Source organism: Falco biarmicus, chromosome 12 (genome assembly GCF_023638135.1).
Source record: "Falco biarmicus isolate bFalBia1 chromosome 12, bFalBia1.pri, whole genome shotgun sequence".
Taxonomy (NCBI): domain Eukaryota; kingdom Metazoa; phylum Chordata; class Aves; order Falconiformes; family Falconidae; genus Falco; species Falco biarmicus.
In genome coordinates this window covers 419,515-447,308 of record NC_079299.1, presented here as the reverse complement: position 1 = coordinate 447,308, position 27,794 = coordinate 419,515, and the positions used below count along the sequence as shown (strand labels likewise).

The 27,794-nt window shown below is 54.2% G+C and overlaps 2 protein-coding genes across 4 annotated transcripts in view; one reads left to right on the top strand and one right to left on the bottom strand.

The window, feature by feature from the left end:
• Nucleotides 1–143: 143 nt before the first annotated feature.
• Nucleotides 144–18,643, top strand: LOC130157350 (glycogen phosphorylase, brain form). Its single transcript, XM_056356765.1, has 20 exons — nucleotides 144–462; nucleotides 2,788–2,889; nucleotides 4,776–4,854; nucleotides 5,689–5,792; nucleotides 7,233–7,364; nucleotides 10,082–10,193; nucleotides 11,235–11,317; nucleotides 12,260–12,403; nucleotides 12,753–12,845; nucleotides 12,952–13,098; nucleotides 13,206–13,369; nucleotides 13,722–13,836; nucleotides 14,548–14,649; nucleotides 14,780–14,927; nucleotides 15,453–15,511; nucleotides 15,859–16,000; nucleotides 16,348–16,555; nucleotides 16,985–17,119; nucleotides 17,248–17,314; nucleotides 17,588–18,643. Exons 1-20 carry the CDS (start codon nucleotides 220–222, stop codon nucleotides 17,738–17,740), a joined length of 2,532 nt encoding a protein of 843 aa, XP_056212740.1. The 5' UTR covers nucleotides 144–219; the 3' UTR covers nucleotides 17,741–18,643.
• A 611-nt stretch (nucleotides 18,644–19,254) lies between these two features.
• ABHD12 (abhydrolase domain containing 12, lysophospholipase) overlaps nucleotides 19,255–27,794 on the bottom strand; it is a 47,180-nt gene continuing 38,640 nt past the window's right edge. For all 3 annotated transcript variants that reach the window (XM_056356769.1, XM_056356767.1, XM_056356768.1), the window contains 8 exons: nucleotides 27,082–27,127; nucleotides 25,675–25,804; nucleotides 24,168–24,205; nucleotides 23,892–23,971; nucleotides 22,997–23,079; nucleotides 22,163–22,241; nucleotides 21,743–21,870; nucleotides 19,255–21,230 (listed from right to left, as the gene is read on the bottom strand). In XM_056356769.1, the coding sequence (XP_056212744.1) occupies nucleotides 21,191–21,230; nucleotides 21,743–21,870; nucleotides 22,163–22,241; nucleotides 22,997–23,079; nucleotides 23,892–23,971; nucleotides 24,168–24,205; nucleotides 25,675–25,804; nucleotides 27,082–27,127 (624 nt within the window). In that variant the 3' untranslated portion in view covers nucleotides 19,255–21,190. The remainder of the gene's footprint in view (nucleotides 21,231–21,742; nucleotides 21,871–22,162; nucleotides 22,242–22,996; nucleotides 23,080–23,891; nucleotides 23,972–24,167; nucleotides 24,206–25,674; nucleotides 25,805–27,081; nucleotides 27,128–27,794) is intronic.

Sequence of the window (27,794 nt, the reverse complement as noted above, 5' to 3'; positions counted from 1 at the left end):
CCCTCACCCCATCCCAGTCCCCTATGTCATCCCCAGCCGCCGGTGCCACCCTCGCACCCCGCGGTGGCCGGGCGGGGAGGGCGGCCGCTGCCCCGGGGCCCGAGGGCCTTGCGCCAGCCGAGCGGGGCCCCGCCTCACGGCGGGCTCAGGCGCAGGCGCGGCGGCGGCTCCGGCTGCGGCAGCGGGAGCGGCGGGGGCAGCGCCGGGGGCAGCGCCGGGATGGCGGCGCCGCTGAGCGACGGGGAGCGGCGGAAGCAGATCAGCGTGCGGGGCATCGCGGGGCTGGGGGACGTGGCCGAGGTGCGCAAGAGCTTCAACCGCCACCTGCACTTCACCCTCGTCAAGGACCGCAACGTCGCCACCCCCCGCGACTACTACTTCGCGCTGGCCCACACCGTGCGCGACCACCTGGTGGGGCGCTGGATCCGCACCCAGCAGCACTACTACGAGCGGGACCCCAAGGTGAGCCCCCCCGGCCCGCCGCGGCGGGGAGACGGGGACCGGGACGGGGCGGCTGCGCCCTCCCTGCCATCTGCCCCGGCAGGCGCCGCCGCGGCCCGGGGCCATTCCCACGAACGGGGCCCCCTTGCCGTGGCTTCTTCCCCGTGGGTACCGCCGCAGTCGTGCGTGTCCCCGCCCGCGCACCCTGTGTCCCCGTGGGCACCGCCACAGCCTTGGCCCTTGCACGGACCCTGTGTCCCCATGGGCACCACCACAGCTGCGGCCCTGTGCCACGGCCTTGATGCACCCCACCATGGCTTCTTCCCCATGGGCCGTGTTCCTTGCACACACCCAGTGTCCCCACGGGCACTGCCGTGGCCACGTACCCAGTGTGTACCTTGCCGTAGGCCGTGGCTCTCCTGCATCTCACCATGGTTGTGTCCCTGCAGGCCTGCCCTAGATGTGTCCCTCACGCATGTCTCGCCACAGCTGTGTCCCCATGGGCATGGCATCCCTCGTGGAGGGCTGCATCCCCACAGGCTTCTTTGCAGCCCTGTCCCGATGAGCTGTGCTGCAGTCGCATCCCCCCTTGGGCATCTCCACAGCTGTGACACCCTGTGCCTTGTCACAGCCATGTCCCCTGTGAGCCCCCTGTAAGCGTGTCATCGTGCAGGCCTCGATGCTGCTGGCTACTCTTGCATGCTTCACCACAGGCGTGTCCCGCACCTGCACCACCGCGGTGGTGTCCCCTGTGGGCATCATCACCTCCATGTCTCGGCACATGCCTCAGCACAGCTGTGTCCTGGCTGAGCTCCTGCAGAGCGTGGCCACAGGCAGCCCAGGTTCCAGGCTGGAGAGGAGCTTCCTGCCTTGGGCAAACCAGACAAGCTGTCCCAGGTCACCGCACCCCAGGGAGCTGGTGATTCCCAGGGGACTTGGCCGGCTCCCTCCTCTCCTCCACGCTTGTCAAGTCAGGGTGGCGATGTAGGAGGTGTTAGGGGCTGCAGGACATTATTCAGAAGCCTTAAGCCTTTTGAATCATGACCTGATCCAGCACTAAACCGGAGAGCCCCAGGGGGCAGGTGTGTGCTAGAAAAGGCACATACCTTCCCGACGTGCAGGCAGCTGCCTCCCCACATCAGCTTTTTTCTCGGGGTTATGAATATTGCCTTGACACAAGAATCAAACTGCGCTGTCAGACCGGTATGGCTGTACAGGCACTGGGGGTGATGCTGGTGTGTGGAGCTCTCCCTTTTATCCTTACTCGCACAAATGAGCTCTGATCCATGTTGCTGCACTAACGGAAGAGATTGTACAGATCCCATAAAGGTTAAGAGGAGCTTGGGGAGGGCTTGCTTACTGTCCGCTGTGCTTACAGACTTTCCCAAGAAACATGTCCCTGCAGGAGACTGAAAGGAGCAGAGTATTTATGCAACTGTGCGATGTTTTCAGTCCTTCCGATGAGCCCCAAGGAACAGATGGACCCTTTCAGAGTCCCAGCAGAGGTGGCAGAGTGCGTGATCCCACTGCTTAGTGGGGAAAGGTCCCAGCTACAAAGGAAAGAGATTCAAAGAGAAGCACGATTTGAAGTCAGGCTACCTCTCTGTTAAAAATCCCTGTTTATTTATAAAAATATCTATACTGATAAATCTGAGTTAGGGAAGAAGTTTGCACATCCTGCTTCTGGTCCTGCAGGCAGGCTGTTGTTAGCCTTCGCGGCGCAGGCACAGCTCCTCTGAAACTTGGAAAGTCGCCGCAGAGGAGCCTGTGCTGCACGTCATGCCAGGAACCCTGCTGCCCATGGGACAGTTTATTTGTTCAACATGTGTGTGAAACTCGGCGTGGGGGGAACAGGAGGACCCATGTGATGGGAGCGCTGGAAGATTGCTAGGAAGGGGGCTGGCCCCGGGCCTGGCCGGCGTGCAGGGCCGGGGGGCTCGCTCCGGCTTCCGGCAGGCTGTGGGTCAGCTTCAGCTCAGCATGGGAAAACTTCACAAGCCCAGTGTAAGCATCGCCTCAGCTGAGCTTGACGGTGTGTAAAGATACCATGCAGCATCCTAGATAATTCTTGCCCTAAGTTAATTAGGGAAACACTTAACAGGCAACAAGATTTTTCTATAGAAGGCTGTTGGCAGGGAGACACGTTGGTGGAGGGTTGGCTAGCATCCCACACCAGAGCCTTCTGACAAACAAACTGGTGCGTGGTGTCCAGGGGCAGGCGCCAAGAGCCAGTTTCGGGAAGGCGTTCCTACTCTGGGAAACACTCAGGTCTGCTCTTAATTTTAAGCAGTTTTGGTGAAAGTGAAGTGCTATGCTGTGTGTAAGTGTCTTGCTTTGCCTTCCCAGCGCATTTACTACCTGTCCCTGGAGTTCTACATGGGCCGCACTCTGCAGAACACAATGGTGAACCTGGGCCTGCAGAACGCTTGCGATGAAGCCATTTACCAGGTGAAGTCTTGGGGATACCGGGGTTCCCCTGAGGGACTGGCCATATTTTCCTATGTGGAGGGCTGGGTATCTTCGCTGCTCAGGGCTTCCTTCTAAGGATGTGTTATTTTGACTAAAGGAGGCGAGGCTTGGCTCTCTGTTAGTGTTTTGCATCCCCTAGAGATGGCCATGGGAGGACCTTGGGGTTCCTTGAGAGCTGGAGTATGGTTTTCTCAAACCACCGTTTTCCTGTGTTGGCTGGGAAAATCCAGAAGAGTATTTAGAAAGCAACACCCAGTATCCCAAAAGACTTAGGGAGTCCCAGGCTGCAGAGAACTTTCCATTACTAGGAGAGATGATGGCTTATCACGGGAGATGTAGTCTGATGGGGGAGGCTGGGCCGGAAGGGGAAACTGGAGCACCAAAGCACCAAATTACAGCTCATACACACAGGTACAGAAGGCACTGCAGTGGCGCTGCCAGATAAACGTGAATCGCTGGGAAGGAAGAAATCGTTTGCTTGAATTAAAATGTCATCAGATGAGTTCAAACTGGAAAAAAACCCGCTGAGTACAACCAAAGCAATCATAAATGGGAGGCTGTGGTTACTTAGGCTTGCAGCCACCTCTGCAGCAGGACAGTGACCCTTTTTGACTGAGTTTTTGGGCTTTCTCACCCAAAATCTTGATTTCCCCCTCCCCTCTTCCCCCCTGCTCCACCGGATTGATCCGTGTTACACTGTCTAGCAGAAGCTGGGCTCTGTCACTGTCCCTCAGTGCTGTGATTGCTGATGAAATGTCCTGGTGAGCACTTTCCCTGCCGGGAGATGGGAAGGGATTTCCAGGGAGGGACCTGACACATTTCCTCTCTGAGCTGTCGCACCTTGGACGGCAGGCTGGTTTTTTTCTGGGAGGATCCTCAAGTCCCTTTGCAAGGCATTTTCCACCTGCTGATTTGGCCAACACACAAGTGGAGACTTCCCTCGCTGTAGCGTGCGACGTGGGGCTTGTCACGGCCAGTGGCTGGCTAGGATCAAGGGGTCTCATGTCCACCATGACTCTGAGAATTCCCCTCAGGTTTTGTGACCCCATCAAGCCATGCATGAGGCTTTCTGGGCTTGTGGTTGCAGACCACTGAAGCACTGGGAGAGAGTTGGGGAGCACCCATGGTGTTGGCCTGACTCCCTGCTGTCCCCCCTGGCACTGAGGTGGGAAGGTGAGATACCGCTGCCTGCCTAAGAGGCAGCATCTCTTGGCTCTTTGAGAATCCTTGCTGCTGGCATGCTTAGCCGCCTTCTGGCAGCGGCAGCCCCCAGGCTGGAGAACAAATGGCCTGAGAGCTGCAGTTGAGGCGATAAACACATCCAGCCGTGGGCTCCGGCCAAGGGTCTGGGCGGCAGGCTGGGCATGATGCAGGAAGGCACGAAGCAGCATGGCGAGCGCTGCCGTAACCAGCTGCCAGCGTGGTTGTGCCTTTCCTCAAGGACGGGGCAGGTGCAAGCAGAGGGGCAGCGTGCGTACCTGGGAGGACACAGGGGTCCCTTGTGTGCTGACCCGGCTGTTCGCCATCCCAGCTCCGACAGCGAGTTCAGTGGAAGGGCCTCCTGGCATGAGGGGCTGCCAGGAAGCAAGTGTTTTGTTTGAGGTCTCTAAGGAAACGTAATTCATGGGAAGGCGATGTTTGATGGTGGTTCTAAATTGTTTTCCAATTAAGTGGGCTGCCTGGGGACCAGAGGCTGGTGAGATGCTTTGTGTGGAGGGGAGGGTGGGAGGATGCAGAGACCCCCATGGGTTTAATTTCCTGCAGTGTGGGTTGTTTTGGGATCTGTGTTTGCCCTCCTTGGAGAGGAGTGGTGACCATGGGCTTTGGCTGGTGACGTGTTCTGCTGTGGCTCTTTTCCCCGATAGTTGGGTTTGGACTTGGAGGAGCTGGAAGAAATTGAAGAAGATGCTGGGCTGGGAAACGGAGGCCTGGGCCGCCTGGCAGGTAATATGGGGAGAGGGGAGCCCCCTCCTCACGCAGAGCACAGGGGGATCAAGGGTGGCGTGGCTGGAGGCTGTTCTGCCTGCAGGGCAGCATGCATATCTCAGCCCTCAGCGCCCCACAGCCCTTCAGCAGCGTGGTGCCCTCCTGCCTGCTCCTGGCTGGCCAGAAACGAGCACACACACACCCCCCAGTGCGAGCAGGAGATGCAGTCTGCAGCACAGCAGGTGGGGCTGCGGCTGGAAGAGGCTGTCTGGAGCCTTTCTCCTCACCTCCCTGTGAAATCTCTTAACTTTTCAGGGCACCCAAGCAGCTCTCACATAGGCAGATTGTTGGCTGCTATTTTAGTCTTCCTGCCCCACAGGACTGCTGGAGGTGAGATCTCCCCAGGGCAGAGGAAATGCTGTGGCTGATGTTTACCAGAGCTGCCCTGGGCTGAGGGCTGGAAGGGTTTGCTTTGCCAGCAATAATAGCAAAGTAGCTGGTGGGAGCTGTGAATCGGGGTCAGAAGCCCAGCTTTACCAGGCAGGCAGGTGTCGGGCCAGGCGTGGGCACCTCAGGCAAGCTTAGAAGAGCTCTCGCTGTGATGAGGCTGGATTTTGGTTTCTGGTGATCTGTCCTTGTCACCAACTTTGGGGTGTTTGTGATGGCCAGGCGGGACATGCGTGGGGTCCTGCTGCAGGCTGGCCCTTCTGCATGCGGATTTCCTCTGAGTGATAGATGTTCCCAGCAGCACTGGTTCTGGCAGCTCCTTGCCCCCATGCACGGCGTGCCCTAGCTGGTGCAGCGGGCCAGGGGTGAGCTTTTTTGTCATGTGACCATGCTCTGCTTTTCCAGCTTGCTTCCTGGACTCCATGGCCACGCTGGGGCTGGCGGCGTATGGTTACGGCATCCGCTACGAGTTCGGTATCTTCAATCAGAAGATTGTTGATGGCTGGCAGGTACATTGGCAAACTCAAGTCACCCTTTCTTTTTCTGTCTCATGCTGCAGTGGCCACCCCTGCCTGTGGGCAAAGCCTGGCCATGCAGGCAGTGCTGCGGTGCCTTGAGCTGTTTGTAAGTCGGGCGTTGGAGCCCACCCCCTGGTGCCAGTTGGGCTGTCCCCTCCCGCCAATGGTGCTGAGCCTGGGGGGCGTGTGAGCAAAGGGAGGCGATGAGGGCAGTGGGGGGTGTGCTGCAGATGTCACCCAGGGACATGCAGGCTCAGCCACGCCAGTCACCAGCGTGGCAAGGTGGTGTTGGAGTAGGGGTGGGCTGGGACTGGGCCAGAGCTCTCCCTGCCCAGGGCTCCACGGCACAGCTGTCACAGTCTGAGGGCCCATCCAGCCTGGCAGTGAGGGGGCACAGTCAGACAAAGGATGGAGATGTGGCTGAACACCTCATGAAGGGCCCTGGTGGAGGATGAACTTCAACATGATGGAACATGGGCATGTGCCTGGGGTGTCGTTTCTCCTACAGGTTCCTTGGGAGATGGGCAGTGGGGGCTTAAACGGGGACTGTCCTGTAGCATTAATGGTCGTAATATTTTGCAAGTGAAAATAGACTAAAAAACTGCCCCAGCTGGCTGTTTTCTCTAGTATATGTCTGGAAAGGGTTTCCATTAGGATACTTGCCTTGCTTCTGAGCATAAAGGACCTTTTTTCCTCTTAAAATAGCTCTCCATAAGTCAAGGAGAGCGAGAGGTTTGAGGGTTGGTTTTTTTCTCCTTCCCCACCAAGAAGCTGTAATTCTGGGGCCCTATAAATGGTGAAAACAGAAAAAAACCCATCCCCTGCAACTGACTTAATGTTACTTAAAAAAGAACAGGGGTGGTGGCAATGCTGGGCTGTGGCTCAGACCAGCCCCCCACCTGGCAGAAATGCTTGTGCGCACAGAGCATCTCCCCAGGTTGCCTCAGCCCCTCTGGCTTCTGCTGCCCACCCGCCCTGGCTGGCTCTGCCCAGTCCGTCCGCTCCCACGGGTGCTGCTACAAGAAATCCCTTCTGGCAGAGGGCAGGAGCAGGTAACGAGACCTGGGTTACAGGGGATGGTTTGTGGCCAGGAACAGCAACAATGGGCTTCTAGGGAACCAAATCCTGTGTATCCCACTGTCGCGGTGGGACTGGGTGTGAAGGCCCCAAGACTGAGTGCAGCGGTCTGTGCAGGCTGGATGGATTAAACCCGTACAGCTCTGTGAAGCCCACAGAGGCTGAGCTGTTTATACCAGCTGGGATGTAGTCGTCCATGTCTCAAAAAGCCCGGCTGTCCTCTAGAGGCCTCTGCATATCCATTTTTAAAGCCAGCTTACTAAAGCTTTGCTTTTCAACCGGCCTGCCTCCGGAGAGCCTGGCTCAGCCTCACCTGGATGCAAGCCAGCGCCTGAACCCCGTTTGTTCCTGCAGGTGGAGGAGGCCGATGACTGGCTGCGCTATGGCAATCCCTGGGAGAAAGCTCGCCCCGAGTACATGCTCCCCGTGCACTTCTACGGCCGTGTGGATCACACCCCCGACGGTGTGAAGTGGGTCGACACCCAGGTACCAGCGTCCCCCTGGGTGCTGGGCAGGGGGAGGGTGGGCCAGGGCAGCACGGAGCGGGCGAGTCCATCCCCGGAGTGCCCGAGGTGGTCAGGCTTGGCTTCTCTCCCAGTCAGGCAACACCTCTCTGCTGCCTTTGCCATTACAAAAGTGACTCTGCTGGCCAGGGCTGCAGCAGGACGGGAGGAAAAAGAGGGATGGTGCTCAGCTGGAGCTGTAACCACCTTGGCTGGGGCCTCCTTCTCTACTGGTCTCAAGTGTGAAGCCCCACAGTCTTCCGTGGATTTATGTCGGAGAACTGCATTCCTGGCAGCCATGCTGGGCTCCGTCCACGTTGCTGCTCGCTCAAACCCAAAGAGTTTCCAGGTGGTGCTGGCGCTGCTGCCGTGGGGGTGGCCATGGAGCAATCCTGTGGGTGTTTAACTCCTATGATCAGAGCAAGTTCCTCTTTCCCAGAGCAGCCTGGCAGGGAGGGTGCTGTCAGGGGAGGCTGGAGGCATGCTGCCTGGAGGCCTCGTTTTGTGGCATCGTGGAGAGCAAACGCCTCTTCAGCCTCCCGCAGCTGGGGAGGTGACGCTGTGCTTCGGGAGCACGTGCCTGCTCAGGGCACAGGCTGCTGTGCTGCGAATGCATTCCAGTCTTACAGCTGAGGAAGGCAAGCTTTAAAGAGGTGCAGATTTATTAAGAGGATTGAAGACACTTCAGCCTTTCCTGCCTAAGCACCGCCCAGGATGGAGGAAGGAAGTTTGATGAATTTCTCTGGGATTCAGGGGCATGACCTAGCCTTGTTCCCATGACGTTCAGGGGTCTCTCAGCCTGGTGAGCCAGCTCTGGCCATCCGAGGAGCACACAGTCATAAAGCCAAGCTGTTCTCTTCAGCGCCAAGAGCTGAAGCTCAGTTGCAGAGTTGCCTGGGCCCACTCAGAGGAGAAGTAAACCAGGTCCTTTTCCAGGGACCTTGGTTGTCAAAGGCTGTGCATTGACCTAGGCCATTCAGAGGACACACACAGCCCCAAGGTTCAACCACAACCCTGTGAACAGCCCAGGGGTCCTCAAGTTTTTTAAACAGGGGGCTGGCGCGCGGATGAAGTGGCAGGAGGTCATCTGTGGCTGCTTGGTTTCCCCCCTCAACCCCCAGTGGGGGGGGCGTGGGGGTTCTGTAAATACCGGGGGCCAGATTGAGGACCCTGAGGGGCCGCACCTGGCCTGTGGGCCGTAGTTTGAGGACCCCTGGCCTAGAGGCACTGTGCCAGAGCTCTCTAGAGAAGCAGACATCCACCTGGGGACCGAGTGCCGTTGCCTTCAGTGTGCTCCTCTTCTGACCCCAGCAGTAGACCAGGGTTCCAGGGATCTCAAGCAGCGCAGTGGAAACACTGCTTCCTACAAGGAGGTGAATTTTCAGCTAGTGCTGTTAAGGGAACGAGTTGGAAAGCCTCAAAAAAGCCAAAGACGCAGTCTCCAAATATAGCATCGCTCCGTCCATGTGATGTGTGCCCCAGTCCCGTGGCTCAGGCCAGGCAGCTTTCTGCCTGCTTCCATCTTCGGTGCTGGTAATAGCAGCTTTGAGAGCCTGAGCTCTTGCTGATTCTCCCCAGAAGGGAGGTGTTGCTGATGCCAGCACAAAGCGGCTGTTCAGGGCCAACACACTCATCTGCCAGGATTTTCCTGCCCTGTGAGTACAGCTCCTTCAGTTCTCTGCTGCATCTTGCATCTTTGCCTGGGGACAGCCTCTGGCTGCTGGGCTGTTGTGCCAGTACAAGCTGACTTGTTTGGGAGAATGCTGGCTCCTTTTGCCAGTGCCAGAGAGGTGGCCCAGGCTGTGTGCTGCAGGATCAGGGCCTCGCTCTAAGCTGCAAGCACCATTCAGCTCTGCTGGCATAAGCCCTCAAGCTCTTCATTCCAGGCTGAGGTTGGGGTGCCTTGCCTTGCTGCTCAGCAGGTCTGGAGGCGTGCAGGTATTGGCACAGCAGTGAGCTGGAACACACAAGCTTGGAAGCAGACCCATGCCTTGCCTGGCTAGTGTAATCTGAGCTGGGAGCCCCAGTGTTACACCTTGTAGCCATGTGTGCAGCACTCTCATGCTTAAGCATCTTCTGTAGGCTGCACTGGTAGCTTCACGCCCTTGTTGAGTTTGAGGGCTGGAGATCTCGGTGGATTTACCTGGGCAGGTTCAACAAACCTTGAACGTGGGGTGAATTGCTCTGGGAATGGTGCTGCGGTGGTAGGGTTTGGTCCTGGCAGGCTGCAGAAGGCTCGCGGGCAGGCTGCAGGCTGTGGAGTTTATCCCAGATGGAAACACAAAGGTCCCTGCTGCCCTGGCCCTGCCCCGGCACAGAGGGAATCGCAGCGGCCAGCTGCAGGTGCTTGCAGTGCTCTGATGGATAACTGATGGGTATACCTGTCGGTATAGGAAGGTCAGCAGGTTGCTTGCAACTCTGTTTTACAGTTCATCGATGAGCTTGTAACTCCAGTTTGTCAGTAAAGCTCCCAACAGCTCTGCTTCTCCTATTAATGCTTTGCCAGTGGGTGCTGGAAGTGCCCATGGTAGCAGGGAAGTCTGTGAAGCTCAGCAGGTGTGTTTTAGTGAGGTGAGAGTCTTACCACAGCCAGGAGTTGCCTGTGCCCTCTGGATTCTTCCTGCAGAGGTTTTAGCCACTTTCCCACCTTCTCTGAGTCCACCGTGCTGCTAATCAGAGGGGGATACTGTCCTTTCACAGGTTGTCCTTGCTATGCCTTACGACACACCAGTGCCGGGATACAAGAACAACACTGTAAACACCATGAGGCTGTGGTCTGCAAAAGCCCCCAATGACTTCAACCTCCAAGAGTGTAAGTGCCATCCCTCCGCTGCCTTCCCCGGCCCAGCTGGGACGCAGTTTTTCCTGTGAGCACAGCACCTGGCACAGTGCTTCCCTCCTGGCCTGCTTTATCTGTATCTCCTGGCTGCCTCCAAAACACAGTGCTGTGTGTGCATTCATGGATCATGCTGTCTCCAACCCCTTCTAGAGCCCTTATGCGCCAGAGCACCCATCCCCATCACACTTACCATGCTCTTAAAACCTGCCCGATGCCTTCCCCAGGCAGTAAGCCACCTGCCACTGCATTCCCCACATCACCAAATGAGCCGCAAACCCACGCTTGCCATGGAGGGTCATTTCTGTGCAGCATCATCTCAGTGCTGAAGGAAAAGGGCAGCAAAGCCCACCTCACTGTTGGTTTCCTTTGGATCTATGTGTGACCTCTCTAGTGCGTTTTTCAGGCTCTAATTGTAGTGCTGAAGAGCAGATGCAGGGCAACTCACATACCAAATGTCAGTGCTGGCCTGTTACAGAAGGGGAAGATTTTAGAGCAGACTAATTTGATTTATCCTTCCATACTGGCAAGCACAGAGAGGTGTGTGTCCAAGCAGCCCTGCCAGGAAAGCTTGTGTGGCACAAGAGGTGATGGCTCTTGAGTCCTCATAATGTCTCTTGATTGTGACTGTGAGCTGCCTTTTGTACCCTTTAGGAGTTGAGCATGATTGCTGTCTGTGCTTCTTTGCCCAGCCCCATTTCTCCTTAGTCCTTAAGCAAGATGGCTGGTCACTTGCTTCCTTTCAGTTTTGCCTTCTCTGGCTGCTATCTGTCTTCAGTTTCTGTCCATCCTTCCTAATATATGTGTCTTGAGAACCTGCATGGAGATGTGCCTTTCTTTTAGCCCATCTCCCATCTCTCTGGAGCCTTTCACACGTACGTTCCTGCTTATTAACACCAGCCTGAATGTCCCTGTTACCTGTCTCTCTACAAGAGAAGAGGGAAAAGCACAGTGTGGGGGACCTGCCTGAACCTCTACAGCTGCTGCAGTGCTCTGTGTGTTTCTTGCTTGCTGCAGTCAACGTGGGTGACTACATCGAGGCAGTGCTGGACAGAAACCTGGCAGAAAACATATCCAGAGTCCTGTACCCAAATGACAACGTGAGTGACTCTCTTGCCCCTCTTCCCTGCTGCTCGGGACCATCCTCCCTGTAGTTGCATCACCTTGTTTGCAAACCCTGGAACCAGGTCATGGCCACCTGATGTTTATTGTTCTGGTTTGAGGGTTTTTAATACAGTAGGTTGCCCTTGTAATTCTCAGTGAACATACAGCTCTGCTGGCTCCAGGGGGGCTCTGCTGACTGATGGCAGCTGAGTTTGGCCCATATTGTACAGTTGCTCTGTTCCCTGCTGCAAGGAGGGGATGATGTATTAATGCCTTCAAATTCAAGGCAGTTGCTAATTTACGTGGCTCACCCTTTGCAAAAGTAAGTTGTCATTTCAGAGGTGGCCATGAGGAGGGACTCGTTTCCATCCCCAGTTCAAGAGATTTCTCACTGCAGGGACTGACCCAGACCATGCACTGACTGGGCACTAGATCCAAAAGGGAAGAGCCCTCACTATCTACTCATGGATTAGCATCTGCACTGGAAAAGCTCGTCTCCCGCACTTTACCCCCACCCCTGTCATTCCTGTTGGTGTTTTAAAGCAGACCAGCATGAAGTGTAGTGCGCATGGGAGACAGCTGGTTTGTCCAGAGACACTCCTGTTGCAGGGAGTCCAAGATCCTTGGTCCAGAAACCCTGCGAAGGCTCTTGCGGTGAAGGACAGAGCAGCACTTGCTCTGTGGGAGTAGTGTGGATGCGGCAGGCTCTGTTTCTCTTTGGAGGCAGCTGTGTGGGATGCTGAGCCCCTTGGCAGTCCCTACAGCAGCTGCCCCATTAGAGGCAGCATGAGAAACATCTGCGTCTGCCCTGATGAGGTGCTGAACCTGTGAGGCCCATTTGGAAGCCTGTCAGAGGGGACAGGAGCATCTCCAGGGGGCTGGCTGCCCGCTGAGGGTGGCAGCTGCAGCACTGATGGCTGTGGTCCCCGCGCTTGCAGTTCTTTGAAGGCAAGGAGCTGCGGCTGAAACAGGAGTACTTTGTGGTGGCTGCTACCCTCCAAGACATCATCCGCCGCTTTAAGTCCTCCAAATTTGGCTGCAGAGACCCTGTGAGAACATGCTTTGAAACCTTCCCAGACAAGGTGAGTTTGTGGGCAGAGAGGGGTGGGGCGGGCGGGGGCAGTTCAGCCAGACCTGCCTGTCGTGAAGGGAGCAGGGTGCTCAGGACCAAGTGGGGGCACATATGCAAAGACCTTGGCAATTTGGGTTGGAAAGCAGGTGATCTCCAGGCCTGTTTTCCCACGGAAAATTTTGCAGTTTGGAGAAAAACTTGTGAAGGTTGAATAGCTCTGTCCCTGGGAGCAGGCTCTCTACCTGGGGCGTTTGCCATGAGGAGAGGCTTGGGGCTGACCCTGACCCCAACCCCACCATGCAGGGCACTGTCACCATTCTGTCACTGCCAGATCTGAGCCCAGCATGTCTGTGTTGCAGGTGGCTATTCAGCTAAATGACACCCACCCTGCCCTGTCCATCCCAGAGCTCATGCGGATCCTGGTGGATGTGGAGAAAGTGGATTGGGACAAGGTGAGCGGAGCTGGAAGGTCTGTGCTGGCCCCTGCAGGGAAAAGGGCTGCTGTCCTGCCCTCGCACGGGTCTCCTTTCCCCTCCCGCTGACCCGTCTGTCACGTAGGCCTGGGAGATCACGAAACGCACCTGTGCCTACACCAACCACACGGTGCTGCCCGAAGCCCTGGAGCGCTGGCCGGTCTCCATGTTCGAGAAGCTGCTGCCCCGTCACCTCGAGATCATTTACGCCCTGAACCAGATGCATCTGGATGTAAGGGACTAGGCTGCTTGCAGGCTGCGGGCGCTCTGGTGCGCTTGGGGTGGGAATGCTCCGAGGCCCTGTGGATGGGGGACTGACGCCCCCCTGCCTGCCTGCAGCGGGTGGCAGCTCTCTACCCAGGGGACATTGACCGTCTCCGGAGGATGTCAGTGATCGAGGAAGGAGACTGCAAACGTATCAATATGGCGCACCTCTGTGTGATTGGCTCTCATGCAGTCAACGGTGTGGCCCGCATCCACTCGGACATTGTGAAGAACTCGGTGTGAGTTGGGGGACACCCAGGGCACACGCACTCTCTGCTCACAGGGCTGTGCCCGCAAACCGGGGGGGCTAGCTGGGGGGATCGGGTGCCAGGGTCTGCCTGGGGTGCCCTGCTGGGCACGGCAGGCTGGGGACACTATCTCCTTCACATGCACACAAGGTCCAGCCACTCTCCTTTGGAGCTGGTGAAACCCTGGGCATTGCAGCCGAGGTGGGGGCGGGAGGCGGCACAGAGCGTTCACGCTTGTCATGGAGAGACGTGCAGAGGCTGCCCTGGGTCAGGAGCACATATGGTGGGGCCCAGCTGCAGCTCTGCGTGGTGGCGGGTGGTTCAGAGCTCTCTGGGCTTCCAGGTTCAAAGATTTCTATGAGCTGGAGCCAGAGAAGTTTCAGAACAAGACCAATGGGATCACGCCGAGGCGCTGGCTCCTGCTGTGCAACCCAGGACTGGCTGACGTTATTGCTGAGGTGAGTGGCAAGCACCTGAACTGAGGGGCTGAGCGTGATCCGTTGGCTTCAGATCGCCGCTTCGTGTGGTCTGATCATAGCAGAGGCTGACGCTGGTGGGTGTGAGTGAGGGCGCCTGGGGAGGAGCACGCCTGGTGCACATGTAGACATGAGGTATCGGCAGGGCTTTAAAGTCAATGATGGACTAGCTGGCCAAAAAATTTGCGGAAGTTTGGGTTAGTTCCTTGCCCTCACGGTGGCTGCACATAACCTGTTGAGTAGTGCCATGGGGCGCGAGATGGGGTGTCTGGGGAAGCATTCGGCTTCACAGGCACAAAGGAGCTCCTTTGGAGTTCCAGCCCCAGCTCTGTCTCCTTTGGTTACCAAGCCCGTGCTTCACGCTGTGACACGCCATAACTGAGTAACGTCCTGCAGTTAAATGTATCCGTATCTCCAGCTGCCAGGAGGCCCTGGTACACGCACGCACAAACACACCCTGCCTCTAAAGCTCCGCGAAAGGCAGGGACTTGTTTGGGTTTTTGCAAGTGCCTTGTTTCCCCTGCACTGCTGGGCTCCCTGATGACACAGAAAAGTAAAGTTGCACAAGAAACTCTGCCCCTTTTCCTGGGCAGAGTGCCTCTTCCAGTTCGTGGTGGGACTGGGGCAGCACCATTGTGGACTTGGTGAGGTGTCTCACAGGTGGGACATCCCTCTCGTGGTTTGTTCTTTCAGAAAATTGGGGAAGGCTTTATCACGGATCTGAGCCAGCTGAAGAAGCTACTGGATTTCATCAATAATGAGACTTTTATCAGGGACGTGGCGAAAGTCAAACAGGTAATGTGCATTGGAGGTGGGGGAAGGTGGCTAAAGGCACCATGCTCCCAGGAACAGCCCAGCAGCAAACACTGACTTCTGACACCAGGCCTGGAAACCATGCCTGTTCCTCATCAGATTTTCTTGCCAGGAGAACAAGCTGAAGTTTGCCGCCTACTTGGAGGAGCAGTACAAGGTCAAGATCAACCCTTCATCCATGTTTGATGTTCAGGTCAAGCGAATCCATGAGTACAAGCGGCAGCTGCTGAACTGCCTGCATGCTATCACCCTCTACAACCGTAAGTCCTGCCTGGGCTCGTGGGTAGGGGGTGTCCCCTGGCCTCTCACTGCCAGGGTTCCCATCTAAAAGCATGCCGGCTGGTGGCCAGGGTCTCCCAAGCCTAGCTCTGCCCTCCTGGCACGAAGTGCCCCTCTCCTGGAGGGAAGACAGGGTCTGAAGGGTGGTACAGAGCTCACAGCCCACATCTCCAGCCCAGCAGGGGTCCAGAGTCCAGGCAACCCCCATGCCTCTACTGCAGGTGTTAGGGCTGACCTGGGGCAGGTTACAACCCCGCTCCCCAGTGCTCCCTTTGGGCCCCGAAGAGAGGCGAGTTGTGGGAGCTCTGCATCCTGCTGGCTTGAGTAGCTCCCCAAGGACTTTGCAGCTCATTTTCGCCCAGCACCGCTCCAGGTTGGGCTTCAGGGTCCTGCAAGTTTGCTGGATCCACGTGACATGGGCTGGGACGCCAGCCCACCTCTGGGGCATGCAGTGATCTCCGTCCAGTTTATCTCCACTTCTGTGCTGTTGTGCCCTGCTCTTCCAGGCATCAGAAGTGATTCATCCAAATCCTTTGTGCCCAGGACCATTATGATCGGAGGAAAGGTAATGTGTGTTCCAGGCGTGGTGCATGCATGGCTCAAGGTGGGCGTGGGGAAGGTGCTGAAGGTGCTGTCCCCTCTCTGTGGCTTTGCTGGGCCCACTGTAGGTTAGCCAGCATGTGTCTGCTGGCGGGCTCTTCAGGAAACACCTTGGTGGACTAATCGGACTGAACAAGGCCCCATCACTCTCTCCCTGTGGCCCAGGGCTTCTCCCATTAGGGTGTTTTTGCTGATCCATGTGAACGGCAGGGGTGAGGCCTGGATTCTCCCCATGGTGAGGATCCGCAGTGGCACCTCTCATGTTCTCCCTTCCTTAAAAGTCTTCACCATTTCTGGGCTGCTCTTCTTCAGGCAGCCCCTGGCTACCACATGGCCAAGATGATCATCAAACTCATCACGTCCATCGGTGAGGTCATCAACAACGATCCCTATGTGGGGGACAGGCTCAAGGTCATCTTCCTGGAGAACTACCGGGTATCCTTGGCTGAGAAGGGTACGTCTGGTCTTGTGTAAGCATGTCTCAGGAGCTGGGCATGTCCCAGCTGAGCCCAGAAACTGGCTGGCCTGAGAGGCTGTCGTGGCTGGTCACCTGGCCCTCCCTTCGGACGGGCCTGAGGGCTGCACGCAGGGCAGGAGGGCAGCTCCACGCAGGAGGGACAGCAGCTGCCTGGGGCTGCAAGGCTGAGCCTGGCTCTTGCCCCAGAGCCGCACTGCCTGGACGGAGGTTGAGGTCAGCAGAGCCACTAGCAGATGCTCAGGGTTGCTTTGCTGTGCTGGGCCCAGGTCCTGGGGAGCTGCAGTGTGCCAAGGCTTAACTCCTACTTCTCTTGCACCTGGCAGTGATCCCGGCAGCAGATCTCTCCCAGCAGATCTCCACAGCTGGCACAGAGGCTTCAGGTACAGGCAACATGAAGTTCATGGTGAACGGGGCCCTCACCATTGGTACCATGGATGGGGCCAATGTGGAGATGGCTGAGGAGGCAGGCGAAGAAAACCTCTTCATCTTTGGCATGCGAGTGGAGGATGTGGAAGCCCTGGATCGCCAAGGGTTGGTGCTGGGGAGGGCCTGATGCGTGCCAGGGCTTATCAGATGGGGATACAGGTCCCAGCTCTGAGCTCTGGGAGGGACACCCTGCTCCCTGGGCAGTGCTGGAGCACAACAAAGCAGGGGGCTGGAGGCAGCCTCCACCCTGAGCTGGACAGTGGATGGTCCATCAGGGATGCAGCCCAAGCAGCTTGCCCAGAGCACAGTGGCTGTGAATGGGACGTGAGCCAGGGCACAGAAGCATTTCATGCACCGTGCACAGTCTCAGAGCCACTAGCTGAGGGACATGGCCCCGGGAACAAGGCCCCTCACCCAGGAGCCATACGACATCCTTGCTTGCCCTCCCTGCCCCAGACATCTTGGGTCCTGCTCTCTGGGTGCTGGCCCCGGGAGCGAGCACCGATCCCTACAGCCTGTCTCTGCTGGACACAGGTATAACGCACGGGAGTACTACGAGCGCCTGCCAGAGCTGCGACAGGCTATCGACCAGATCAGCAGTGGGTTTTTCTCCCCTCGAGAACCTGGTTGCTTCAGGGACCTTGTGAACATGCTCCTGTACCACGACAGGTGAGTTCTGGCAAGTGTCCCCTTTTGGGGGGCTGCTCTCAGCTGGCCCAGGCCCCCTTTCCAGCTGGCCTGGTCCCCTGGGACCCTGCAGCAGGCAAAGCCCAGCCTTACTCTGCCTTGGGTTCCAGGTTTAAGGTGTTTGCAGACTACGAGGCGTACATGAAATGCCAAGGCCAAGTGGACCAGCTGTTCATGGTAAGTGCTGCCTGCTACCAGGGGGAGGATGGGGTCCTTGGTCGTGGCAGTGCAGTGGCAGGGCCGGGGGGCGCTGGGATGAGTGTGCTGCTGCAGAGTCCTTCTTACAGACACCACATGTGGCGGCATGGGGCAGGGCGAGCAGGTTTGGCTGCTTCAGCAGCCCCATGCCGTGGTGTTGAAGCCAGCCAAGTGTGTGCCCTTTGCAAGGCTGCGAGGCAGGGCAGAGCTGGGAGAGGGGCTGACTGCTGACACTGTCTCTCCTTTTCCCAGGACCCCCGGGAGTGGACTAAGAAAGTCATCAGGAACATTGCCTGCTCGGGCAAGTTCTCCAGTGACAGAACCATCACGGAGTACGCCCGGGAGATCTGGGGTGTGGAGCCATCAGCCACAAAAATCCCACCCCCCAACCTCCCCCGGGATTGATGCGAGCAGAGGGGGCCTCACCTGCACTTCCCCACCAGTCACACGGGCTCAGCTCTGCAGAAATAAGCCTTTCCCTTGGGGGCATGGGGGGGGTAGAAGGATGCTCTGAGGAGCCTTGACTGAGGAACAGAAGCTGGGGAAGAGGAGAAAGGACCCTGTGTTTGTACCTATGTATCCAGCCTGCATGTGCTGCATAGTGCTTTTAGTGAGATGACCACAGATCAGTCTTCCACAGCTGTGCTCCATGCTTAACAAGGGCTTTCCAAGTCAATCCTCCCCTCTCTCCCTGCATGCAGTCTGGCCTGGCCTCCTTCCCCCTGCCACACAGGCAGCTGAGCCAGCAGGGCCTGTCTCGCATCCTCCTCCAGCGGGTCTACCAGCCCCAGAGCTCGGGAGGGAAAGGGGAAGTCTGCCCCTCCGGTCACCCCCTTCCCTGCTAACACTTGGAGGGGGCAGGGCTGGCTCTTAAAGCAGCTGGCCCCAGTGCAGGCGCCCATCTCACACGCTGTGTGCCACAAGGAGAGGGCCTGGGATCAGCAACTTCCTTGCCACAGAGCTTGCCGTTGCCTCCTCCCACACCTCTCTGTTAAGTACAAGCCCAGTAACAAGCCACTCCAGCCTCTGTATCTGCACAGAGGTCCCGGCTGCCACCAGCTGGGTCCTGTGTCCCAAGAAGGCTCTGGGCTCTCCAGGCACAGCTGTACGCTGGGTGCTGCCCAGGGGCTGAATGTGTATCACAGCTCTTGCCCCCCTCCGCAGCTGGGTCATGCTGGTCCACCTGTCCCTCCCGGTGCTGGGGTCAGAATTTAACACCAGTAATGTCATGTAGCACACCAGTACTCCCCTGTGTGACACCAACTCATTAAAACAACCAGAACACCTGCTGGTTTGACTTTGGGCTGACTTGTGACTACTCTCTGCCTGTAGGTTCAGATTGCAACAAGTTCAGGCCATGAGAACTGAAGCCAAGCTGGCCATCTCCAGCTACGGCTTCATGGGATGTGGTCCCCTGCAGCTGGCATGGTGCTAGCACTGTCATGGGGGCGGCATGCCCATCGCAGAAACATCAGCCTTGCCAGTGCACAGGGTGTACAGGAGGGAGCTGCTACCAGAGGCTGCAGTGGGCTACTCGGGGCCAAAGCCATTTACCTGCACAGCTGCCATGCTCACTGTGTGCACTGGGGTGGGCATTACAGTGCTGGCTTTGCCCTGCAAATGGTACACAGGGCTCCCGTGCTAGAAATACCACGGGCAGCTCCCCTTTCCCCCTTCCCCAGTGGGGAAGCAGAGCCTTGGCTGCAGCCAGACTACAGGCACAGACCCACCAGGCTCCAGAAGAGCTGCTCACCCAGACCTGGCAGCAGTCACAAAGACTTGCCCAGTCCCAGCTGCGAGCTCATCTCCCATGCACAACCCTACCACAGCCCTGCCACACACCCAGCTGACCTGCCCAGCTGGGGGGGAAAAAAAAAAAGTGTCCCAGAAACTGCCAGGTAATACAGGTGAAGCTGAAGTGATCAGCAGTCAATGCCTTTATTAAAACTACACCACTTTCAGATAAACATTTCAGTTTAATTTTCCAGACATATCACTGGCCTACTAATGGGAATGGCGGTGTTGGGATCACCAACACCAGCAGTTCCCGTGCTGGACCCTCAGCTCTGTCACGTGGGAGGAAGGCAGCCCCGCCAGCCTCCGGCTCGAGCTGCGCTGTGCCCCAAGCCAGCTGCCAGCAGCAGCATGAGCTGGAATATGCACGTCACTCTCCAGAGCCAAGTAAGTGTTTCTCTTCCGTCAGTGCAATAAATACAAGTGCGTCAAACATAATTTAAGTGGCACAGTTAGCTTATGAGTATCGTGGGTCAGAAACCTCAGGGACAACCACGCTATGGCAGAAGAATCTCAGTACAAGAACAAGGTACTGTCTGCTTTGCAACTAGTATGAGCCTGCAGATACAACATGGATACATGCTGAGCAGTTTACACTATGCTGTACACCCCTGAATAGACTCTTCGGGCAGCACAATTCACTCTGAGCACTAGTGACTAAACCTACAGCACCTGGTATTGTCTATATAGCCTGATGGGGGCAGGGCCAGGTCCCCAGCTGCACACCACAGAGCCAGCGTATGACCCTCTCTCATCTCAGCGTGCAGCTTGCTAATGGCATAAACCAGCCCCTGTTCTAGCCCCAAGCAGGGCAAGGGCACCCCCAGAACCTCTCCCCGCGGGGGAGGCTCATTTCCCCTTCTGCCTCCCGGACAACATGCTCCGACCCATGGCTGTGAGAGGGGCTGAGAAGTGCTACTGGAAGTGCCTGGGATGCCCAGAGCACAGAAGGGAAGTGGAGGGACACACCAGACTTATTTTTGCATCAAGAACTGCATACCACTGCCTGCTTTTAACTACAGAGGAACAGTGTAGCCACCAGGAACTCGAAAACCTGACCTAAGGAGTTAAAAGGTAGCTGAGGAAAAACCCTGCCTTTCCCACCCAAAGGAAGCACATGTCTGTCTGGGTATGCACAGGGAGAATGGAAGACAACCGTTCCCATATCCCAGGCCCACATTTGTGGAAGGGGGAGATCAAGCAAAAAAGTAATCTCACACTTTCCAGCTTAAACTCCCAAGTCTGCAATTCATCTACCTAAGTCACTTCAGTCCTAATAGGAAGTGCATGTGAAAAAGGGGAGGACCTCCACAGAGGATAGCAGGGATGGGAGCAGAAGTGATGATCAGAAGGAAAAAGGTACAGAAAAAAGGGCACTAACATTTTCCAATAAACAGATGTTTGAAAAGGAAGGACAAAAAAAAAAATCTTTCATTTTATTTCCAAATGTGTGTGATTAGCCCAACGCTTGCAACACATCGTGATTGAAGAGCTAAATAAAAGTCTCTCCCACCACCTGGGTATCTTCTGTGTATTTGTAAATACAACCACTTAGCAAAAAGGAAAGGCAAAACATGTACTTCCTAGAAAAAGAACACCTCAAACTCAAGCAAGACAACTGTGGTATGAAGACACGGCAAAAGCCATTCGCCTACAAATGAGTCTCTACGTGATTCAAAAACAGCAGCAGTGTTTAAAAATGAAAGAAACACCCTTGGTCATGACACACGTGTCCTAGGAATGTCTGTCCTCAGTGGTACCACGCTGCATCTGCCAGGCTTTGTTGTGCTTACATTTTTCACCGTTTGGTACTGGCTCCTGGGCTGTTACCACCCATCCATCCATGTCAAAAAAGAAGCCAACAACTTCTTTCTTCTACCATCACGGATGTCGATGCCGGGAGCTGGAGTTGCCAAGGGTACGCATCAGGACCAGAATGGGAATCCCTGACCTCCTCTAGTGCCAGGGATAGAATAATGGCAGGTTGACCAACAGGGAGGGGGGAGGAAAGACAGAGATGAAGGAAAGAAAGGAAAATCTCTGCTGTCAAGCAGCCAGTCTTCAGTGATGATGCTCATGTTCAGATTTTCCGAGGAATTCCCTAGGAAAGGAAATGACACAGAAGTGACACTCAGCTCTCCCACACCCTGGTGGCATGCTGCAGCCTGCAAGTCTTCCCATTCCCCTAGCAAATATCAGGGCTTGTGCATTTGCAGCTACAGGCAACAGCACCAAGCTTTGTTCTCACCCATCAGCAGCTCCCACTAGAAGAGGCAAGCAGAAGTAGCTGCTCTGCAAACAACTCCTCCAGAGCATGCAGCTTACAGCAAAGATGAGCCAGAAAGGAGAACTGCTCCCAGCCTTCCGTACCTTCCCTTCCCAAAACCTGCTTTGCAGGGAGGTGGAGAGCTCTGACTTTGTGCTAAGCCAGCCCAAGGATCTCAGCCACACCAGAGACCAGAGGGTATCCAGCTGCCCAGAAGAGCTGCCCAACACAGGCACCTGTTACACATCTAAGAGAGATCCTGGGAGCATGTCAGAGCATGCCCCAAGGCCCCATGCCCCAGCCCCATGCCCAAGCCAGAGGACACCCCGGTTTAGCTGGGCTGTTACCGCAGTATTCGAGGTAGCTCTGGACTCCTGTAGATGTACTTGTGCCGGTAGCCAAGGTCTGTGTGGAATGGAACAAACTGCACCTTGTAGTCTCGGAAACTCCGTGACGTTGCAGCAATGTTGTAAAGCTGAGTCCAAGGGGAGGCAGGTGAGGGACACATGTCATTCCAAACCAGAGCCACCCCTACCAAACCAGCACCCCTCTCAGCTGGGCAGCTGGACCTGGCTTGACCAGCTTTGCTAGCTCTAGCTCCGTTTCATATTGATTTGCCATCTCCAACACCACAGAATCTGTAGTCCCTGTGGTCTATGTGTTTCTACACATACCTTCCCACTGCTGACTTTTTGCCTGGCTGGAATATCATTCTATCCACACCGCTTCCTCCCACCAGATCAGTTTGCAGAGCTACATGTGTATACCTTCTTTCCCAGATGAAATGGTACCACTGGGTCATCCTCAGCATGAAGGATGAGTAGGGAGCATGAAATGTATTTCACACTGTAAAAGAGAAAACAACACCATAAAAGCTCAGAGCAATCCCATCATTCTCTACCATCAACATACTTTGACTTTCAAGGAAACTGCAATGACAAACTTGTCCTGTGGGTCATTAACTGCAGTTCAGATCTTGAAAACCCTATTATCTGACCACCATTCATTTGATCTATATAAAATTTACTAGTGAAAGGCATCCTCATAAAAGCTACTTGCTGCCTAGACTAGAGAAAAGTGCCTCACCCTGCTGCACAGCATCATCCTCCCAAGGTCTGGTTTGGTTTCAGTACTGCAAACCAAACTCACAAATGCTCAGGCTCTTGAATGAAAGGCTCAGTGAAAAAAAAACCCCATGTTGTTACACACAGGGTAGCTTATGCAAATGTACAACAGAGAAATCTTCCCAAACCTTCAGTGTCCCAATGATACTGTTTAACATGTAACGTACATTTGAAAAGCATAAATCCCATGGACCAAACCAGCATATCCCTGAGAAGTCTGTGCTCTGTTGTTTGCACCTGTCCTTATTAAGAACAATTAAAAAAGGAAGAGCTCCACAGTGCAAAGCTGTGCTGTACTAGGGCTGTGAGAGTGACTGAAATCCCTTCAGCAAGTGTAACAAAAAAAAAAAAAAAAAAAAAAAAAAAAAAAGAAAAAAAAAAAAAGAAGTCAGGAGTGCAGTCTAATGTCTATCCTCCTTGATGCTTGCCATGGCTCACTGCAGCCACAGCTGAAACTCCGACAAAGAGGGAACTCACTTCTCATCATTTGCAAATTTAATTCCACTTGTCGTGATGGGGTCAAGGAAGAACCAGTCAAAGCCAGGGAAGTATCTGTATATCTGAGAGGAAAAATTTGAGTTAGTGGCAGGCACCAGCAGGACAGTTATACAAACAGCAGTAACGGGGCAGGTCACTACCATCCCAGTAACATCCCTCAGCTGCTGGCTGCACTTTCTGCAGTGAGATGGTCCATGTTTCCACCAGCATTATTTTTCCTCTCCTGTTTCAGGCCCATCTCATCAGCCTGCTCAGGAGCAGGCTCTCTAGATGCTTGTATGGTCCAGCTCTCTATGTATCGTGCTGTTGCTGGCAACAGTCTTCCTGAAAGAGGGGTTTATCCCAGGGCAACTCACCAACCGGGCCACATCCAACACCCAGTCTGGTGTCTGCCCAGCTCAAAGCCAACTCACAGCCATGCCAGATGGAAGAGATGGCCACATCAGAATGAACTCATCAGGGAAACCATGCAAGCACAAAGAGGCCACATGGATGGGGCAGTGACCATGAAAAGGCCAGCTTTGCCATCGCTTTGCTTGCAGCCCACAGAATAGCCTCCTGCAACAAAGAAGCTACAACACAAAAGGAAAGGGCTGCCCATTGCTGAGAGCAGAATCTATATTCCCCTCTATATTTACTGCCCCTTCTGATCACGGTTTCTGTTTTCTTTGAGCAGGCTTCACACATGGCTCTGGTACTGCTTACTGTACTGTGTTCCCAGGAGCTGCCTTAAGTGCAGCTCTTTGCCCCTGACGCTTATAAGTATCACTGCTGCCCCACAAGTCATGCAGTTAGGTCAGTTACATCACATCTGAAGGTTAATTTCTAAGCATACAGTTACAAGTCACTAGTGTGAGAGCCACTGTGTACTTGCCACAGAAAAGGGGTGACTTCGCGCCTCCTCCCGTATGTTCGTGAATGGAGATTCCAGGATCAGGGCATCCGGGGGCGTTTCTGAAAAGCCAAAGGCAATGTGCTGAAATGCAGGGGTGCAGACAGAGAGCCAGCAAGGTCAGCATCTGCCTTATAAGAGCAGCTGCCAACATGGTGTGCCAAGAACAGCCTTGTCACAACCGCAAACTTATGTGGAAATCTGGGATGCCAGCAGGACCCGGGCTGGGTGGGAAGAGCACCCACCCGCCAGACTTACCTCTCTCACAAAGGCGCCTCACAAGATTTGTTGCAACCCTGTAAAGAAGAACAATGAGCATTTAATCTGGCGCAGGCCCTCTGCAAAGCACCAAGCTCTAGCAGTAGTAGGTGGCAGAGGTACAACTCAACTGCCATAATGTCGACCCCTCTCACTGTCTGAGGTCTGGACAGCCAGCCCACAATGGCTTGGGCTCTCACAGGTCTCCCATACCCCAGCTGTCTCAAATGGCATCAGGTGACAGCACTTAGGTAAGCAAACAAGTCCAAAGAAACAGCACACTTAGAAGAACCTCCTTTAAGGTGGCTCTCAGGCTCCCAGCAGATCTGCAGCAGTGTGACATAGCCTCTTATCCCAAGACCACAAAGGCTGAGCAAGAAAGAGGGAATGCAGGAGTATGGGCAGAGGGGTGCTGTGTTCCAGGCAGCTGGCGCGCAGTGTCCCAGGGTGACATTGCAAAGAGCTTCCATAGCTGGGTCAGAAAGCAGCAAGGTCTCCCTCATGTACCTCCCTAATGGGACAGGGATAGTTCCAAAGTTGCTGAATCCTCCAAGCACAGTATATTTCAAAAACCTCAAACTCTAGGCTGGCTACAGTCACCAGGGAACTCAGCTGGGGACCAGACTCCCAGGCCACTCAGATTGCAGTGCACTGGGAAATATCATGAACACACTCTGACCCAACAAGGGAACCTGGACATAGCAAAAATATAGAGGAAGAGCCAAAGTCTTTGCCTTCTTACAAGCAAAGCATGATGTTTAGTATCACAACAACGAAGAGACACTATCCTGAAATACCTCCATGTCCAAGCAACACATTTGTTGGACAGCAAGGCAAGCTGTTGTGGTCTCAAAACAGTTCAATCTGCACACAGCACAACTCAAAAGTCACTCTTGTGTCTGCCCTCTGCTCCTCCGCAGATCAAGGGTGTAAGAGTACATGCTGTGGGCCTACTGAACACGACCCACCTCCAGACAGCAATGGAAAGGAAAATTAAAAACACCTGACACTGAACTTCCCTGTGCCAGGCATGATCACATATGTCGCAGATGGCCAACAGCGTAGTCATGCAGGCACGTGCAAGATTACACACAGCATGGTTGTTGGGACAGGAGGAAAACGTTTTTTAAGGGCAATTCACGTACACGTGCAGCTGGTCCAAAATACTCTTTCAGAGTACCAGAGAAGCCTGTTCTGCTCTGAAGGACACAGAGGTTCACCAGAAGACATCAGTGCAGCACCACTCGGTCAATCTGCATTATATAACTCTGTCTTTTTTTGAGCATAACCTTCTGGGCAACAGAAGTTCAAGATCAATTCCTGCATAGTCATTCACTGTAGCCCTCCTCCCACTGTAGAGAGCAAAGGGGAAGCTAATCTGTAGCAATTATGCCACAGACTCAAAGCCAAGACAGCCTGGGGACAATGGCAAACAGCACCTTCATTCAAGGTCAGTTGTTTAGTGTTTTTCAGACGCTGCTAAGTCCCGCTGAGATTAGATGCTTACCCTGTGCCCAAGGAGTGTCCCCATACATAGACAGGGTTGTCTCCACTTCTTGCTTTTATCCAGTCAAAGACATGAAGGGCGTCGTAGGTCATTCCCCTCTCTGACGGGCTGCCTATCGAATCACCCCAGCCTGAAAAACAAATAGCCCCTCTGATAATTGTACAAACTGGTCAAAGCCAGCCAGCTTTTCCCATGCAGACCCATCCACAACTGCAAAGGGACCCAAGACATGGACAGTTTCTGCTTATTTCACTGTGCACCTCTACAATTGGGGCTGAAAGTCCTGACTGATCTGCAGTCATTTAAACAAGGTAACTGCTGCCTGCCAAGGAGTTTTTGTGGATTTAGTCAACAACAAAAATAAAAGCTGGATCTCAAACACTGCCACACTGTGTGCTTGCACATAACCATCTGCAACAGCTCAGCTCCCAAACCTTAGTTGCTTTTGCATGTGTGTAACTAATTTGTCAGTGGAGTGTCTAGCAGCAGCAGAACTGGATGCTTAGGGTCAAAAAACCGAGCACATTTCACAAAACTGTTATAACATCAGTTTGTCCATGCTGTTCGATCAATGCCCTCAAGCAATTTTCCACTGACTCCTGACTGTTTTGGCTCTATCGCTATTGCAGCATGTCTACACACCTTACATTAAGCAGCAAGCATCCCACATCCCTTCTGATACCTAATAAGCAGCCAGAAAAGCAGCTGCCAGCAGGACTGAAAAACAGGGCAAGCTTCTACAAATAAACCTCTCCCGGATGTCTTCTTGATAAAAACACAACAGATTAATTGCTTTCCTGGATCTCCAGTGGCATTACACTGCAGCATGGCTTAAGTACTAAGAAGGGAGAAAAAGAGCAGCAGATGCATGACTGCTGGTGGCACAGAGTTGTAAAACAGTCACGACTTCTGCCAAGGACATTACCAACTGTCAGCAAGTCATTTTCTCTGTGTCTTACCTATCGGCTTTTAAAAAAGAAGTGCAGCTTCAGTTCTCTGTGAGACCTCAGGAAAGTCAATTAGATCTTATCAAAAAGACTACATATAGGCAAGTTTGCCACCTGGAGGATGCCTTAACTGGATGCTGTGACAGTTTACATGCCTGGCTCACCCTCTGCTCTGTAGCTGCCAAATTAGCCAGCCCTCTGCATGAGGGCAGATAGAAGCCAATCCACAGAGCCGGACATCAAGAAGCTGTGCTACACAGGAAGGCACTGGAAAGAAATTTCTGGAAGTCCTTTGGATACCCATGACGAAAAAAAGAAGCAATAACCACACCTAATTAGCTGGCAGCAAGTATTTATAAATCAACAGCTCCACTGAGATCCAAAAAAAAGAGCAACTTCTTTGTTGCTTCTACAGAAAGAGATATTTAAAAGTGTTTCATAATAAAAGAAGCCCACATACCTCGATAATCAAACGTGACCACATGGTACCCGAGGGAGCTGAGAACCTAGAGGGCAGAGAAACATGCAGAAAATCATCTCAGAGACTTGCACAGCTTCTGCCTCAGGCCAAGGTGCAGGGATCCAATTTATAGCATTATCAGCCTGACATGGTAGAGTGACAACTTACAGCTTTTTAGTGTAGCAGGCACTGGGCTTTTCAAAACACTAGTTATTCTCAGCCTGCTGATTTTACTCCATTTGTTTCCTAGACCTTGTATCGGGCTATTTTAGACATTGATTCTTCCTTTAACAACTTTGGCCTTAGGATCCACAAATATCCTGTTTCCCCTACAAACATGTTCAGGTTTTCCAGTGAAACAGTACAACTGCTTCAATTTACGTTATTCAAAATGGCACGAATGTTAACATAACATGTAAGAGCCCGCTTCAGGTCTCAGAAGGCTTAAACATATACATCCAAAGCATGCAATTGCTCTGTCACAAAGATTTAAGTTGCAGTCAATGGTAATCCTAACAAAATCTGTTAAAAGCAAGTGAAATGTTAGATCAACATGCTTGGGAAAAGTGCCTTGGTAAACACAGTGCTAGCATTCCAAGCTACCATTGCTCAGTACAAACCAAACAGGTCTACAGTAGATTAAAAAAAACAACAAAAAGTCAGAAAAAGATTAAAATGTTGTTGCTTTCACATGATACATGACTAAAAAAAGC